Genomic DNA, 15,054 nt, shown 5'->3' on the forward strand with positions numbered 1-15,054 from the left:
TCAGCGCGAGTCCGGGAAAGAGGCATCTGGCGGAACTGGAGTAGAACCGCGCATGCGTAGTTTAGTGTCGAAGCGAGTGGAGCGGGAGGAGAGCGAGTTGGGAGTGGCTTTTCTACCAGGCTCTCGGTCGAGAGTGGCTGAGGAGAGAGTGCGCGTGCGTGACTGTAGTTGGGAGCGAGCGAGCGAGGGAGAGAAGCGAAGCGCAGCCGGGCTCGGGTGGTGGTTGGAGGCGGGGGGAGGAGAGGAAATCGGCATAAGGAGGCTTATTGCTCTGCCCCGCCCCCACAGAGGAAGTGGGAACACAGAAGGCGGCGGCGAAGACGAAGACGCCGGATTCGTCTCGGGCCGGGTGAGAGGCTGAAATGAGCTTCCCTGTGGGTCGTGGGCTCCTTTATTCGCAGCGCTTTTCCTTTCCCACTTCCTGCCCCCCCCCCATACTAAAAAAAGTGGGGCTTGTTGTCGTTACGACCGTTGGTACTAATTCTCCGGAGGGGGGGAGGTCTCCTTCAGCCCAGACTCCTATGGCTTTTCTTTTCCACACAGAAGTGAAGCGGGGGGGGGATTTATTTCACACGCCCCCTGCTTTGTGGAGTAGCTCCACTTTATCCCTCAAAAACTCTGGTGGGCCCCTCCCTCACGCCTTAAAGCAAAATCCATGATTGACTTTGAATTGTTGTGGGGATTGGTTAAGTGTCTTTCGGGGAGGGACCGGAGAGTTCGTGAGTTGTCAAGGCGGGACGGTCTTTCTCACTTTCCTCTTCTCTCCAACAGGCGAAACTGGCTCCCAACGCCCATTGGATAAGGAGTCTTTTTATTTTATTTTACCCAAAACATGAAGGAGGATGTGCAGTCTTTACAGTGTTGGAGTCCTGAAGCTGTTTCATCAAGCGAAAGGAGGCTTGTCCTGAAATGGTGCCTATAATCCTTGTTGCTAAATAAGTAGTATTGGAGTAGTAGGATTTGAATACTGCTGTCTGACCTTTTGTTGTTTGGCACAAGTATCCTCCACCAGATGTTTTGCTACACCATCAAAAATATTATGCTGGTGTGTTTTTTTCCGCCCCCAGACTGCCACAACTGATGGCTGTAGACCATCAATGTACTTTATCTAGTAGCATCTTTCGGCCTTGCCATGTACTATGGTATGGTTATTATGAGCAAGAAATTTGCGATCAAATGATTCTTTGGCTTTTAAAGCTAGAGAGATAGACTTGAAAGAAGTTGTTCTACTTGACATTGGAATATTGTATACTGCATCTAAAAATTAAGGTCAAAAACTCTTTTTTTCTGTTGGTTTGCTGGCAGCATCAAAGTTCTCACGTGACATAACTGCCGCAATTGTGTGCCTTTTATCCCTTTGGATCATAAAGCAAGGAAGAAAGGTGTTGGAAAAAGCCAAACTGTTGTCTTCTCTGAGGTTTTGATACAGTTTTGAGTTACTGGTAGTTTAAAAAGCAAAGATGTCATTCTTCAATTTCCGTAAGATCTTCAAGTTGGGGGGTGAGAAGAAAAAGAAGCAGTATGAGCATGTCAAGAGAGACTTAAACCCAGAGGACTATTGGGAAATTATAGGAGAACTGGGAGATGGTGCTTTTGGAAAAGTATTCAAGGTAAGAAATTTTGTTTTGTCTTATATTCCTGCTGTCTTTGTCTATAACCTGTAACTTGGGAACATCTCATTATATCATAAAGATTTCATCATCCTTAGAATGATTTTGGTTGTTCTGTTGTTTACATCTTAGGGCAAACATGGTTTTTCTTTTGATCATGCCAGCCTTCCAACTCTACAGTTCTTTGATTCTATGAATTGTCGCAGTTTAGAATAATAGAAATATGAGATGGAAAAGTATTGGATCATTAATCCACCCTCTCTTTTTTTTCTTTGGTATTGCAAAGTTGTTCTTGTTGGCTGGTTTTTCAACTATGACTGGTTTTGAATTTCATTTATAAAAAATAGAAGAGCTTCTTGCATGTATATATGCTGGATTCTCTTCATTTCACCACAGTCAAAATGCAGGCCTTAAATTTTTTTTACTAGATGCAGTTTGTTATAAAAGCATGAAATTAGTTTCTTTCAACAAAGTACATTGCTAGGGGGGAAATACTCAATTTTGTGTGTGTTTTTCATATAACATTGTTTTTGTATGACTTCTGCAAGTGCTGCTTATCACTTCAACCTTCCTTTCTCTAGATGACAAGCTGCTTTCTAAACAGTTGGCTTAGGCTTAGCAAGATCTTTATGAAGTAACTCCTAAAAGGAAGAATCCCATGCCTCATAGATACAGTACTATGCCTTTGGTTTTGAATTGCTGATTTATGGTGGTTGGGGGAATATATGTGAATATATGCAAAACAGCATTTTAAAGCATGAGCTCATCAGAGAGCAGAATTGGGAGGTTTGCATATTAGAGATTGGTAGAACAAGTATTAAGTGTTTTCAGGAAAAACACACTCAGAGGAAGCAATAATACAATTTTCAGGCATCTCATTCTTTAGTGCATGGAACTAATTTTACGAATTATCTTTTAAGGACATCCAGCTTACTGGTTGTCACTACATCTTATAAGAGCCAATTCTATAGTTTTGTTATGTAGGAGGTAGTATACCTCTGTGTACCAGTTGTTGGCATTTGAAAGTGGGGAAGAATGTGCTCAGATCCTGCTTTGAAACTTCCTCTAGGCATCTTGTTGTTGCAGTGAGAATAGGTTACTGAACTAGATGGGTCTATGGTCTGATTCACCAGGTCTATTCATATGATAGTATTTCAGTACTGTACTCTTCATTTTGGTGTGGGACTGAGATTGCCTTGTTCAAAAAGATCAAATATCTAGGAATTTGGATCTCTACAAAAAACATAAATCTATATATCGATAATTATGCGGAAGTATGGATGGAGATCAAAAAAGACCTGGAAATTTGGAGTAGACTAAATCTATTGTTATGGGGAAGAATCTTGACTATCAAGATGTCAGTGCTGCCAAAACTGCTATTCTTATTCCAAATGATCCCTATAACAAGCAGGACAAGCTGCTTTAAATAGTGGCAGAAAGAACTAGCAAAGTTCATATGGCAAGGCAAAAACCCTAGAATTAAGGATAAACTTTTGACGGAGAAAAAGGACGGGGGGGCTTTGCATTGCCGGACCTCAAATTATACTATGAGGCTGTATGTCTTTGCTCGACAAAGGAATGGATGATTTTGAAAAACACAAATATATTGGACATAGAGGGGTGGGATAATAGATTCAGCTGGCAGGGGTATTTGGGCTATAACAGAGTGAAAGCACATAGAGGCTTCCTCGAGCATATAATTAGAAAATATTTATACACGTCTGGGAATGATACCAAAAAGTTATTAGAACCAAATACACCATGGTGGTTATCGCCTTTGGAGGCTTTTGCTGTAAAGAAAAGTTTGTTAGGATTTTGACATGGTACAAAAGAAAATGAAATAAAGTGAGAAGAAGCTGTTAAGAGGTAGAGGGAAGTCAATAATTATTATTTAAAGTATGCAAATATGCATAGAAAAATAATGTAGAAGACATATGTCAATGTAAAGGGAATTGTTGATGTGTATTTTAAATTTCAAAAATATCATAAAAAAAAAGAGATTGCCTTGTTCACCCTGTTGGGTGACCTGTCCTGGGAGATGGAGGACTGTGATCCTGTTGATTCCCCTGAACCTCTTATGTGTTTTGGTTGGTAGTACTACTACTGTTCTTGCAATAAATATTTAATCTGTTATATGCCAGGTTGTACTCCCAGCATCAGGCTCATAGATTTGGGGGTGGTTCCTGGATCTGCCCTATTTATGCAGGTGCCTGTGACATAACTATCTGGTCTACTATCTTGCACCCTTTCATTGAGAAATCAGATCAAGTCTCATTTGTTCATGGCTTAGTCACTCCCAGGTTGGATTATGTAAAGTATCCTACATGGGGCTCCTCTTGAACACAGTTCAATTGGTTCAGAATACTGCTGGGAAACTCTTATCTGGAGTCACCAGGAATTTGGTTGTACCAACTTAACAGCTTTTGATTTCTTTCCAGGCTCAGTTCAAGAGGTTGATTGGGCCTTAAATGCCCTGACAGCCTGGACTGGACAAATCAGCTTGAGGTTTGCTGTCCTCCTGCTGACACAGGTGTAGCTAGTTGGAACGAGAGAGGCCTTTTCTATGGTTGCACCCAGGTTATGGAATAATTTCTCCTGGGACGTTTATATGCCACTTCATTATCTGCCTTTCAAACATGCCTTGAAAACTGTTGATTTCAGTGGGCATTTTTTAACTGAGACTTTTTGAATACAGTAGTTCGTTTGCTCTCTGCTGGTTTCATTAGATTCTACTTGATTATATTGTTTTGTTTTTGTATTTAGTCACCTTAACTGCATTTGCATAGAAAGCCAAAGTGTAAGTGTTGGAATACACAAAGCTAAATATTTGTTTAAGCTTTTCATTAGCATTAAAAGAGGAACATAAAACACTACCAAAAAAATCATTTACTTTAGAAAATTATGGTGGAGAGATATAGCCCTGTTTATGGAAGTTTTTAATGTTTGATGTTTTGATATATTTTTAAGCTTCTGTTGGAAGCCACCCAGAGTGGCTGGGAAACCCAGCCGGATGGGTGGGGTAGAAATAAATTATTATTATTATTATTATTATTATAGCACAAGGACAGGGTGGGAAACCTGTGGCCCTCCAGATATTGTAAGACTCCATCTCCCAGTAGCCATTGTCAGTATGGTTAGTAGCTGGGGATGATGGGAGTTGTGATTTAGCAACTCCCAGAACACCATATATTGCACATCCTGATACAGCATTTCTGTGGAACATGGTTTAAAGTGTGTCTTGTATGACTCATTCATACAGTTATAGATGCCAATCTCCTGAACATATTGCATCATGTTAGCTTCTGGAAGTTTTGCACATGCAGTGCTATTCTCTTCAACTTTAGTGAAAAGTACCATAATTGTTTAAGGCTGTACGTTTGATATTTTAATCATCCAATTCCTTGCTTTAATCATGGAATATTCTTTCATCTTCCTGAGCAGCACAGAAATCTTGGATTCAGTATGGGATTAAGATTCATAACAGTAGAAAAGACTAGCTACGCTTATCTATTATTGCATATCAGACACAACATTCTCAATTCCTGCAATGAGTTGAAAACAAAAGCAACTAACTTCCTCTGTTATACACAAGCACAGAAATCTTATTAGTTTACATCCCACTTCTTTCTTCCCAAAGAAGCCCAAGATGGTGTATCGGTATACATAATAGTACAGTTGATATTATCCAGGGTTAATAATTTTTAATTCTTCAAATCAAGGAAGTATGGTGTACATGCTGATTCTTGCCATCTTTCATTAGTCACTTATGAGCTGGGTGTATACCTCATGAGTAATCTGGAGTCTTTCTTTCACACTTCAGTACATGGAGTGTGTATGTAGAATGTATCCACCCATCCCTTTATAAGGCAAGTCATTTTCTCCAAGGTATGAGTTAATTCTTGTTAACCTCAAACATTTATTTTAAGAGGAGGAAGCAAGGTACCAAAAGGGCGTATTAGCTGTTCATGTATATATTTTTGCTAAAATATATTTTTATGGTAGAAAAAACTCATGATCTCAGTTTTGTCTTGAATATAGCACTTCTAGGACACTATTTTCTGAGCAGTCTCCTAGTGCCATGGTTTGGGATTTCCTAAAGCCATTTTGTGGTTTTATTTGCTCAGATTTCAGTTTCTTTTTCATGCTGCATATTTATCTCTGAATTGAATAAGGAACTATGAATAAGCTTTATAGATTTCTGCCATCTGTCAGTTTCTGTTTCCCAAGATGTGGAAATGACCATCAGTTGTACAGTTAAGCATTTGTTAAAACAGTAGTTAATTTTTCCTTCCAGCTGTCTGTTGCTATTCTCCACTTAATTATCCATTTTTAGTTTTGTGCCTTAGACTGGCCTCTAATCTCTGTAAACGATTTCTAGGAGACTGTGGAATTCTGCAACAATAAGCAGAATGGGTAGAATATGGTTTTCAACATATTGATAGCATTTAATATACTTTCAGGACAGAATAAATATATTTTAAAACATTTTACATTATAAGCCATAATTGAGCCTATTTTTAAAAAACCTGCATTTTGTTGAGTAAAAAAAAAAGGCATTCTGTAAACTATTATTTTATGGGATTTGATTTACTGACTAATAAGAGGTGATATCCAAGTTATGCTAAGAGTAGATAATTATTTAAAGCCATTGATTAATGGCTGGGCTCTGAGTGCTACCAATGTTAGCACCCATGATTTTATAACAGGATACAATTAACTCTATCAAGGCTGCATAAAGGTATCTCTATAACTATTCATCTTAGGTAAATGTAAAGGTACCCCTGCCCATACGGGCCAGTCATGACCGACTCTAGGGTTGCGCGCTCATCTCGCTCAAGAGGCCGGGAGCCAGCACTGTCCGAAGACACTTCCGGGTCACGTGGCCAGCGTGATGAAGCTGCATCTGGCAAGCCAGCACCAGCACAGCACACGGAAACGCTGTTTACCTTCCCGCTATAAAGCGGTCCCTATTTATCTACTTGCACTTAGGGGTGCTTTCGAACTGCTAGGTGGGCAGGAGCTGGGACCGAACAACGGAAGCTCACCCCGCTGCGGGGATTCGAACCGCCGACCATACGATCAGCAAGTCCTAGGCACTGAGGTTTTACCCACAGCGCCACCCGCGTCCCTATTCATCTTATAACTGTATAAATAACTGTATAAATAGTATAGTTAACATCACTGAGTGGTATCAGGTAATGAACTGGGCGTGGAGTTGAATTCCCCACAGGGAATGTATTGGCAAAGCAGACCCCACCCCCATGGGTCACCCCATTCACCTGTCAAAGTTGACCCACAAGGTGGGGGAAAGTAAAGGTCTGCTCCACTAGCCAAAAAGATTTCCCACTTCTGGTCTAGATATTCCAAAGAGGAATATGGATTGGATGTGTATTGGGGATCCAGGGTTGTTAGTAATCCATCAATCAAAATGTTGTGGCCCTGTTGTGTTTATTTTGACTTTTTAAAAGAATAAGATAACTTCAGTTGAATTTAAAGTAGTAAATTTGATATAATTCATAAAAGCTAATAAAGGAAACCCAACAAAACAACCTGAAAGTTGTGACATTCGTAACTAGGGAGAAGGGCACTGAGACTGCTACCCAAAGCAGTTCACTAACTGATATGTGGAAACTTTTGCAGAATTCATTTTCAAAAGCTACACTGTTTCAGTATTTGGGTCATTTCAAACTTGATCTGGATAAGAATCCAAATTAAATTCACTATAATTTGAAAAAGTAGCAGTTATATTAAACTAAATCAGACTTCTGGAAGCTTAGATGTTTGATCTTCCTTGTCATTTTATTGTTATGTGATGTCATCTTACACACTATTTCCTGAATTGGAGTGAACAAATGTTTCAAACTTTCATTAAGGCAATTTTTATGCATATGGTTTTTATCAGTAGGAAGAGAAATATTCCTCTGGGGCTTCTAATTGAGTTCTAATGGTAAGGAACCCATTATAATAAAAACAAAACTTGCTCTTGGTGATCATATTACATGCTTGAACATTGGATAGTAACAAATGTTTGCCTCGGGTTACAGAATTTTCAGCCATTTCCTTTCTCCAGACTGAAAAGCTTTATATTGGCATGTTTTTATTTCTGTTGAAAGCATTATGAATAGGCTGTTCAGTAGACAGTGGCTGCTGTGTTGGTTGGAAATGACAGAAGATACAAAGCAGATAAATATTGCATCTGACAAAGGGGCTATGATGTATGAAAGCTCGTTAGTCTTTAGAAACTGTTAGTCTTTAAGGTGACACAAAACACCCTTCAGGTCAATGATACTGAAGCAACCTAAGGAGGCATTCGTATGCAAAATTCTGAGTTGCATAGAATGCTTTATTAGCATATTGTGATGTTGACATTACTGCTTCCAGCACTATTTCCCTCTGCTCACAACTTAGTCAAACAAACAGGTTGTTCTTTTTAATTCCTCGAATTACACTGTATAGTATAGTAGTCACAAAGTGCGCACATTTGTATCCTGCCAAGTGTATTGCAGTTCTGCTCTCAAGATGTATGTGGAAATAATGTGAGGTTTGTATTCTAATACGGCCAAGAATATGGGATTAGCGCTATATAGATTTCTTGGTTGTTGGTTTAAAATATTAATTTATCTGTAGATATGTTACCTGTGAATCTAAGCCATCTTTAAAAAAGCATTAGTGTAATTTATTCTGTTTGTTATGAAGACATTTGTCCTGGGACAGCAGAGTTGTGTACTCCAACTCTGCCTTTTGCACGGGGGCCAAAGGCCACTGGGAGGATGCACCCTCTTCCTCCTATCATGGTAAGGCGAGACCAGTTTGAACCCATCAGCCAGTAAAGGAGCAGCTACCTCCTTGTCACAAAGAATACTGAACAACTCTTGGTTGCTCAGGGACAGCAAAACTGTAGGAAAGTATGGCCTAGTCTCATCTACTGTTGGGGAACTAATACAGATGAGTGGGTGTTGATTATTTCAGTCAATTGTAAGCCACTGTCAATATTATTTGATTAAATGACAGGGTGTCAATCTTATTGGAACAGGCAAAAGTAGCATTGGGTCTAAATCTGGTTTGTGTGCATGCATACGTAGAGTACATAATTATTAGGCAATAAGGTTTTGCAGTGGTTATAAAAAACCACTATGGAACATTTGTACTGATTGGCTCTTTGGTATGTGACCAAAATGGCAACATTAGAGACAGCAGAATAGCACTGGAATGGTAGGATGGGTGGTAAGGTGATAGTGCTTTTTCCATTGTAGCATTTTGATTATAGAATTTTCTTCATGGGGAGGCTTGCCTGAAAAAGATTAAAATCCGTTTTTGAATTGTCATCTTAAATAGATTGGAAGCTATTGACAGTCATTTTGAGACTGGCAAGCTTCTTCTACTTTCTTTTTGCCCATCCTCATTGGGAGCCTAACTACTTAATTTTGAACCAGATTCATTGCTTAAAGACAGCCCCATGTATATGTTGTATAAATGGAATGTGACCAGAGCATAAATAATTGTAAGTCTTAGCTGCCTGCTGGAAGGCAAGCAGCAGTGAGATTAGATTAAACTTCATTAGGCACAATCCATGTTTTTGTTAGCTGAAAAATAGGCAAGAGGGAGGGGACAGTGAGAAAGTTAATGTGGCAGTACATAGTCCACAAAAGTGTTAGGCTTTAACCTTTCTGTGCAACAAAATGGAGGTATTTTGACAATTTTTGAAGAGAAGACTAAATTCTTGGGGTGCAAGATTTGCTTTTACTGTCCTGAAATGATCCTAGTGCCATCAGTCCCATCCCACCAAGCAATATTGCATCACTCTGAGGGATTTTAGTAAAAATGTCAGCTGCTATGAATAACTCCAGGCAGAAGTTGTACTTTCTCCACTTCCAAATTCTTTTCAGGGGATTCCCTTTCCCTCCACTCACATCCCAATTCTACATAGGAGCTTTCAGCTGAGCCTTACATACTAAAGCAGGATGGTGAATCTTTGGCCATCAGTTGTTGTTGGGCTCCAACTTACATTGGTTCCAGCTAGCTGAATTAATGGCAGTTGTGGATGGCAACCTCTTAAGGATCTTAAGTAAATGTCACTCACCCTCATGCTTCTCATTCACTTGGCTCCTTTCCCCTCACTCTGCCACCACCCACTAACTATCCTGTCTTGGTTTGCAGTGGAGATGGTGCTTAGCACTGGACAGTGCTTTGGAAAATGCATGCAGCTTCTTTTATCTTTGTTCCAATGTTTAAAAAGTCGTGCTTTTAAGACAAAGGGCAATGCATGCAATCTCCTAACACTGTCATGTGTAACACAGTGCGTCACAATTGTGTGCATGTGTGCGTGTGCCTGCGGCTTCTAACATTGGAGCTATTGACTTTGAAGCCACAAGGGAGAATAAGCCCAATACATAGTTTCTGTTGCACTGTTGTTTTGGGAAGTACTTTGGAAATGGCATGTAAAGTTCTATCCTGCCTGCATTAGAGTTGTCTGGAATGCCATGGGGGGCAGGAAAGTCTGATAATTGCATTGTGTGCCCAGATTTCCTAATCCCTTGGTTCTCAAATCAGATGATTGGTCAGGATGCACAAAAGTGTCCCAAGCACCAGCAATATTTACACTAAAGTTATTTTCAGAGTGATGGCAGACGGAAGAGATAAGATGAGGAGAAAGAATAAATAGTGTCTGTTTGCAGGAAGGGTATTGACCTGGCTCTTGTCACTTTTACTGATAGCATGATTTCCCAAATCTTTGACAGATACAGTAATACTAACCAGTGCAACAGAAGAAAGAAATCTGTGGAAATATTGAAGAGGCTATTTCCATGTACTTGATTGATGATGGAAAATCTGCACCTAGTAGGGGCAGACAGTTAGAAGGATATATAAAAGGCAAAAAGTTAAGGAATCTGTCCCTTCAGTGCAATCCTGTGAACATCAGCCCAAAAGTATAAGTGCCACTGAACTAAATGGAGCTTCCCCTCAAATAGAAAACTCTAGGGTTGCAGCCTTAGAGTCAAATTCAATCGCCCCATTCTACTAGCAGTGCAAACACTCCCACTGTTGCAACAGGGCTGGTACTCTCTGTATCTTCTTTAAATCTGCTCTGGAGGGTCGGGAGAGCCCACCCCCAATAGAATTCCGTGGGGAGGAGATTGTTACCTAAGCAATCTCCATAATCCTACATAGAATTCCCTAGTCCACTCTTAATGTGTTGCCTGTTTCTTTGTTTTAGCATTCTCATGTTAATAAGTTTCCCCATTTGAAAGAAGACATTTTGACCCAAACATAATAGTTACTTTAATATAGTCTTAAAGCTTGATAATTATGGATAAAATATTAACACTTGCAGAACTATGCTTAGGTGTGTTGCCTTTATACATATAGATGCACTACATTTGGTTACTTAATTTACATCACACTTAAGTTCAAAATTCAAACTGGTAGAACACAGTTATCTCCTATTGGAGAAAAATCTTCTCAATTCTGTGTATAATTGTGTTCTGTTCTGCCAACAGCAGCTTTTATAAAGGTGCTCTTACATTGGGTCTGTAGCATTCAATCTATGGTCCTATTAAGCTCAACAGACTTGTAATACTGTATTTTTACTATTTGGAAATAATGGAATGTTTTCAAATTCAGCTAACTTCAGATAGGCCAGTCAAGGGAGATAAATGCTGTATGAAAACTGTTTTGATAGATGTTTACTACATTATATTTTTCCTTATAACCTAATATTTACTGGTGTTTTAGTGGTGTTTTATTGATGCTTTACTGAATTAATTTTCCTTTTGCATGTTGTATGTTGCCTTGATAAACATTTACAAAAGCAGACTAAATACATACATATATGCATAATTAAAATATATGCTTATGATTTTGTGCCATGAACTATGCTACATACTTGTAACTTTATAAATTAAAGTCTTGACACTTATTAAACATCAATGCAGTTTTCAAATTAGACCCTGCTTAAAATTATTTGTAAACTGTTGTTTCCCAACTTTCAAAGTTGATTTTAATTCTGTGGAAGGAAAAATGAATCACTGTGTGATAAATGTGTTTGCCTAATACACATTCTTGTATAAAGCCTCTTTTACAAGTAGTACTTGAAAAGCTAGTCATGCAGTTTTGTTACTTGTTTGTTGGCCTATTAATGAGGAAGGCATGTGAGATGGTCCTGCTGGTAAACTGAGAGTTAGAATCTGAGAGGAATAAAGTGACAACATAAAAAGTTGTATAATATGCTTGCAGAAACTGTTGAAGTTAGCCTAGTCGGGTTTTTTTTCACTGATAAGATTCACTTCTACATTTATGTTGATGCTAGTTACTACTTCATAGTTCAGTGAAACTATGGAAGAAAAACAGTTTTGTTTCATTCCTCAAGCTTTTCTGCAACTGCATTCACAGTCTGACCTCCATAATCCTTTAGTGGAGACCATACTACACAATTATCTGTACACAGATTTACTCTTGGGTCATAACACAAATATTATTTGCATTCACTGTCCCCATGTCTGATCTCTAAGGTACAAGACTCTAGATTTGATAGATGTTTGAAATGTTTCAAGATGTTTGAGTGCTTGAAAATGTTTTGGAAAGCAGGAAGATCTGAAAAAATTCATAAAATGAAGAGGTTATTGCTTTGTCATGCTTTACATGTGGACGGTCCCAGGTTAAGTCCTACACACCTCTTAGCAGTTGGCTGGGTTGGAAAGACTGACATCTTGGAAGGTCACTGCCAGTGTGACTGTGCAGAAAGCAGTTCTCCACAGAAAACAAATACTGGCCCTTAAGGCTATGGTCTTTAGATATGCTGGTTTATTTTCAGTAGCTTATAATAATGGGTTTCCCCACATATAGAACAGGGGTAGGAAACTTTCATCTAAACCCTTGTATGAGCATGTATGATGATATAAAAAAGATTCACCATTCCTGATCTAGACCAGTAGTATGACATGACCCCTGGGTCAGTTATTAGGCCAGCAAAAATACTGGCCATAGCTTAGAAAAGCGAAATCTGGACTCCATCACAGTAACAAAAATTTAATATGAGTGGAGTATTGTTGATTTATTTGGTTTGGTGCATCACTTCCTTTCCCAATACTTTGAAGCTGCATTGTGAGTCTGTCATTCACTCACTCAGTAAAGCATTTGCAGTTATTTAGGGAGGCCCACTTACAATCTGGAATGATTCATGCACAAACCACATTGAACAGCCATTGAAGATCAACTAATACAGTAAATGAGATGTTTTCCTTTTTTAAAAAAAAAAGTCCAGCATCTCTGAACTATGGTTTCTGCGACATCTCCTCCCCAAAATTAAATTACCAATGCAGTTATACAAACCATTATAAAAAAATAAAATGAGCATTACAAATTGAAGTGATAGAAGTCAAGCTGCAGATTTGCTTCTTGCAGGCATACTAAATAGTTCGTTCCTTTCTGTGGGCAGCATCTTCCAGCCACTGGGGACTTAAGGTAATGCTACTATAGAACTGTACAATTGAAAAGGACCCCGAGGATCATATAGCTCAATCTCTTGCAATGCAGGAATCTCAACTAACATTCATGCAGCTGCTGGGTGACCTTGGGCTAGTCACACTTCTTTGAAGTCTCTCAGCCCCACTTACCTCACAGAATGTTTGTTGTGGGGGAGGAAGGGAAAGGAGAATGTTAGCCGCTTTGAGACTCCTTTGGGTAGTGATAAAGCAGGATATCAAATCCAAACTCCTCCTCCTCCTCCTCCTCCTCCTCCTCCTCTTCTTCTTCTTCTTCTTCTTCCTCTTCTTCTTCTTCATGACAGATGGCCATACAACCACTGCTTAAAACATCAAATGAAGGAGAGCTCACTACCACTGTTCCACTGTCGAACAACTCTTACCATCAGAAAGGTCTTCCTGAAGTTTAGTTTAGTTTGGCACCCAGTCCTGGGTGCCAAACAAGCAAGTAAGCAAATAAGTAAATAAATAGTTTTCCATCCATCCAAACTCACAACCTAGTTAGTCTTTACAACACTCCTGCTCTCCAAACCCTTAACTTTGCAACTGATGTTCACATTTAAAGGCGAACCTGCAGCTTCCACTCTGAATCATTTGCTGCTGTTTTGACAGCTCTTGCAAATGTACAACTTTTGTTTGTTTGTTTCACTGATTTCCTTGATATAAAAGGTAAAAATGAAGTGTGTTTCATTTTCACTTAGAAAATGTGAATAAGGCCCATGGAACTACTGGAAATGTGATGGAAATACGGTAATATGTTTAACCAGACAAGTGTGTATTTGTTTTAAAGATACACATAAATATGCACACTAATAAACAAGTCAATATAACAGAATAACATTGTCACATTCAGGAAATTTACATGCAAAGATAGCGGAGAGGAGCAGAAGATTCACTTCCATAATAATCAAGGATATGGCAAGGTAAAAGTCAAGTTTATGTCAACAAAATTTTACCGAAGGAATCCTAGGACACTTTGGCTTAATGCCCTCCATAGGCAAATTAATACATGAGATGAAAGAAATCCAAACTGCTTTAAATGCTTCAGGTTATTGCCAGTTTTGTATATATAACTTTGTGGCTTGTAAGTAACCATGTCTGGGAGGAAGGAAAAGAACCGCAACAAATACGCTGGGTAGTCTGTTGCTAATGCTGAAGTGGTTGATATGGAAACGGCACTCAAAACAGTAGAGGCATGTAATAGCCATGAAGACAGATGAAGCCCACAAGAGAGCCAAAGCCCACAGAATGCACAATGAAACGCTGCATTTAGCCTGACACCATGTTAAGGCCATCATGCTTTACAATATCCACCCCCTAACAACAACAAAAAAACCCAAGAAGTTGAGTATTTCTGATTTTATTGGTGGCATTTCTTCCTGGTTGTATCCTCACAACTTTGTTGACTTGTTTCCTGGTCTGTATTTGGCAACTTGTGTCTCTCTCTGTGTGTTTATCAGTGATGTAGAACATCACACTAGTTCAGAGTTTTGCCTTCACCTTGTGTGTCATTTTACTTGTGGGTGTGTTTAAACGTCTACAGGAGACAAAGGTGTACTTTGTGTCTTAGGTCTTACATATTATGTGGGTTGCTACTTTCATATGCAATTCGTCTAGGATTAGCCAGAAACAAGAACATACCTCCACATTCAGCTGTGGAAGACGTAAGCAGTGTGTAATATTACTTTAAAGTTTTCCGTTGTTTATCACCCTCCCCTTCTTCTTGTTGCCTTCATACTGGGGGCAGGTGCTTTAGTAATGCAGGAAGGAATCAACTTGTAGACTGTTTTCCCCACTCCCCAAAGAGTCCAGTAACAGTAAAAGCTGGATGAGAGATGAGACAATGAATTAGAGGGCAATTAAAACATAGACATTTTACAATGTTAATACTTCTTTGTAGAGTCTGTTAAAGATGGGGAAGTGCTCATAAAGTTATATAAATTGGAACAAGTAAAACAACTGAC

General features: G+C 39.1%; 1 protein-coding gene across 4 annotated transcripts in view; it reads left to right on the forward strand.

The window, feature by feature from the left end:
• Positions 1-214: 214 nt before the first annotated feature.
• Positions 215-15,054, forward strand: part of SLK (STE20 like kinase) — a 47,358-nt gene continuing 32,518 nt past the window's right edge. Inside the window, exons 1-2 of one of the 4 annotated variants that reach the window (XM_081006141.1) lie at positions 215-349; positions 772-1,610. In XM_081006141.1, the coding sequence (XP_080862267.1) occupies positions 1,461-1,610 (150 nt within the window). In that variant the 5' untranslated portion in view covers positions 215-349; positions 772-1,460. Of the gene's footprint in view, positions 375-771; positions 1,611-15,054 lie in introns of all 4 variants that reach the window. The other 3 variants (XM_081006139.1, XM_081006142.1, XM_081006140.1) reach the window with 3 other exon arrangements.

Source organism: Podarcis pityusensis, assembly GCF_964106645.2.
Source record: "Podarcis pityusensis genome assembly, chromosome: 5".
In the NCBI taxonomy this organism is placed as follows: Eukaryota; Metazoa; Chordata; class Lepidosauria; order Squamata; family Lacertidae; genus Podarcis; species Podarcis pityusensis.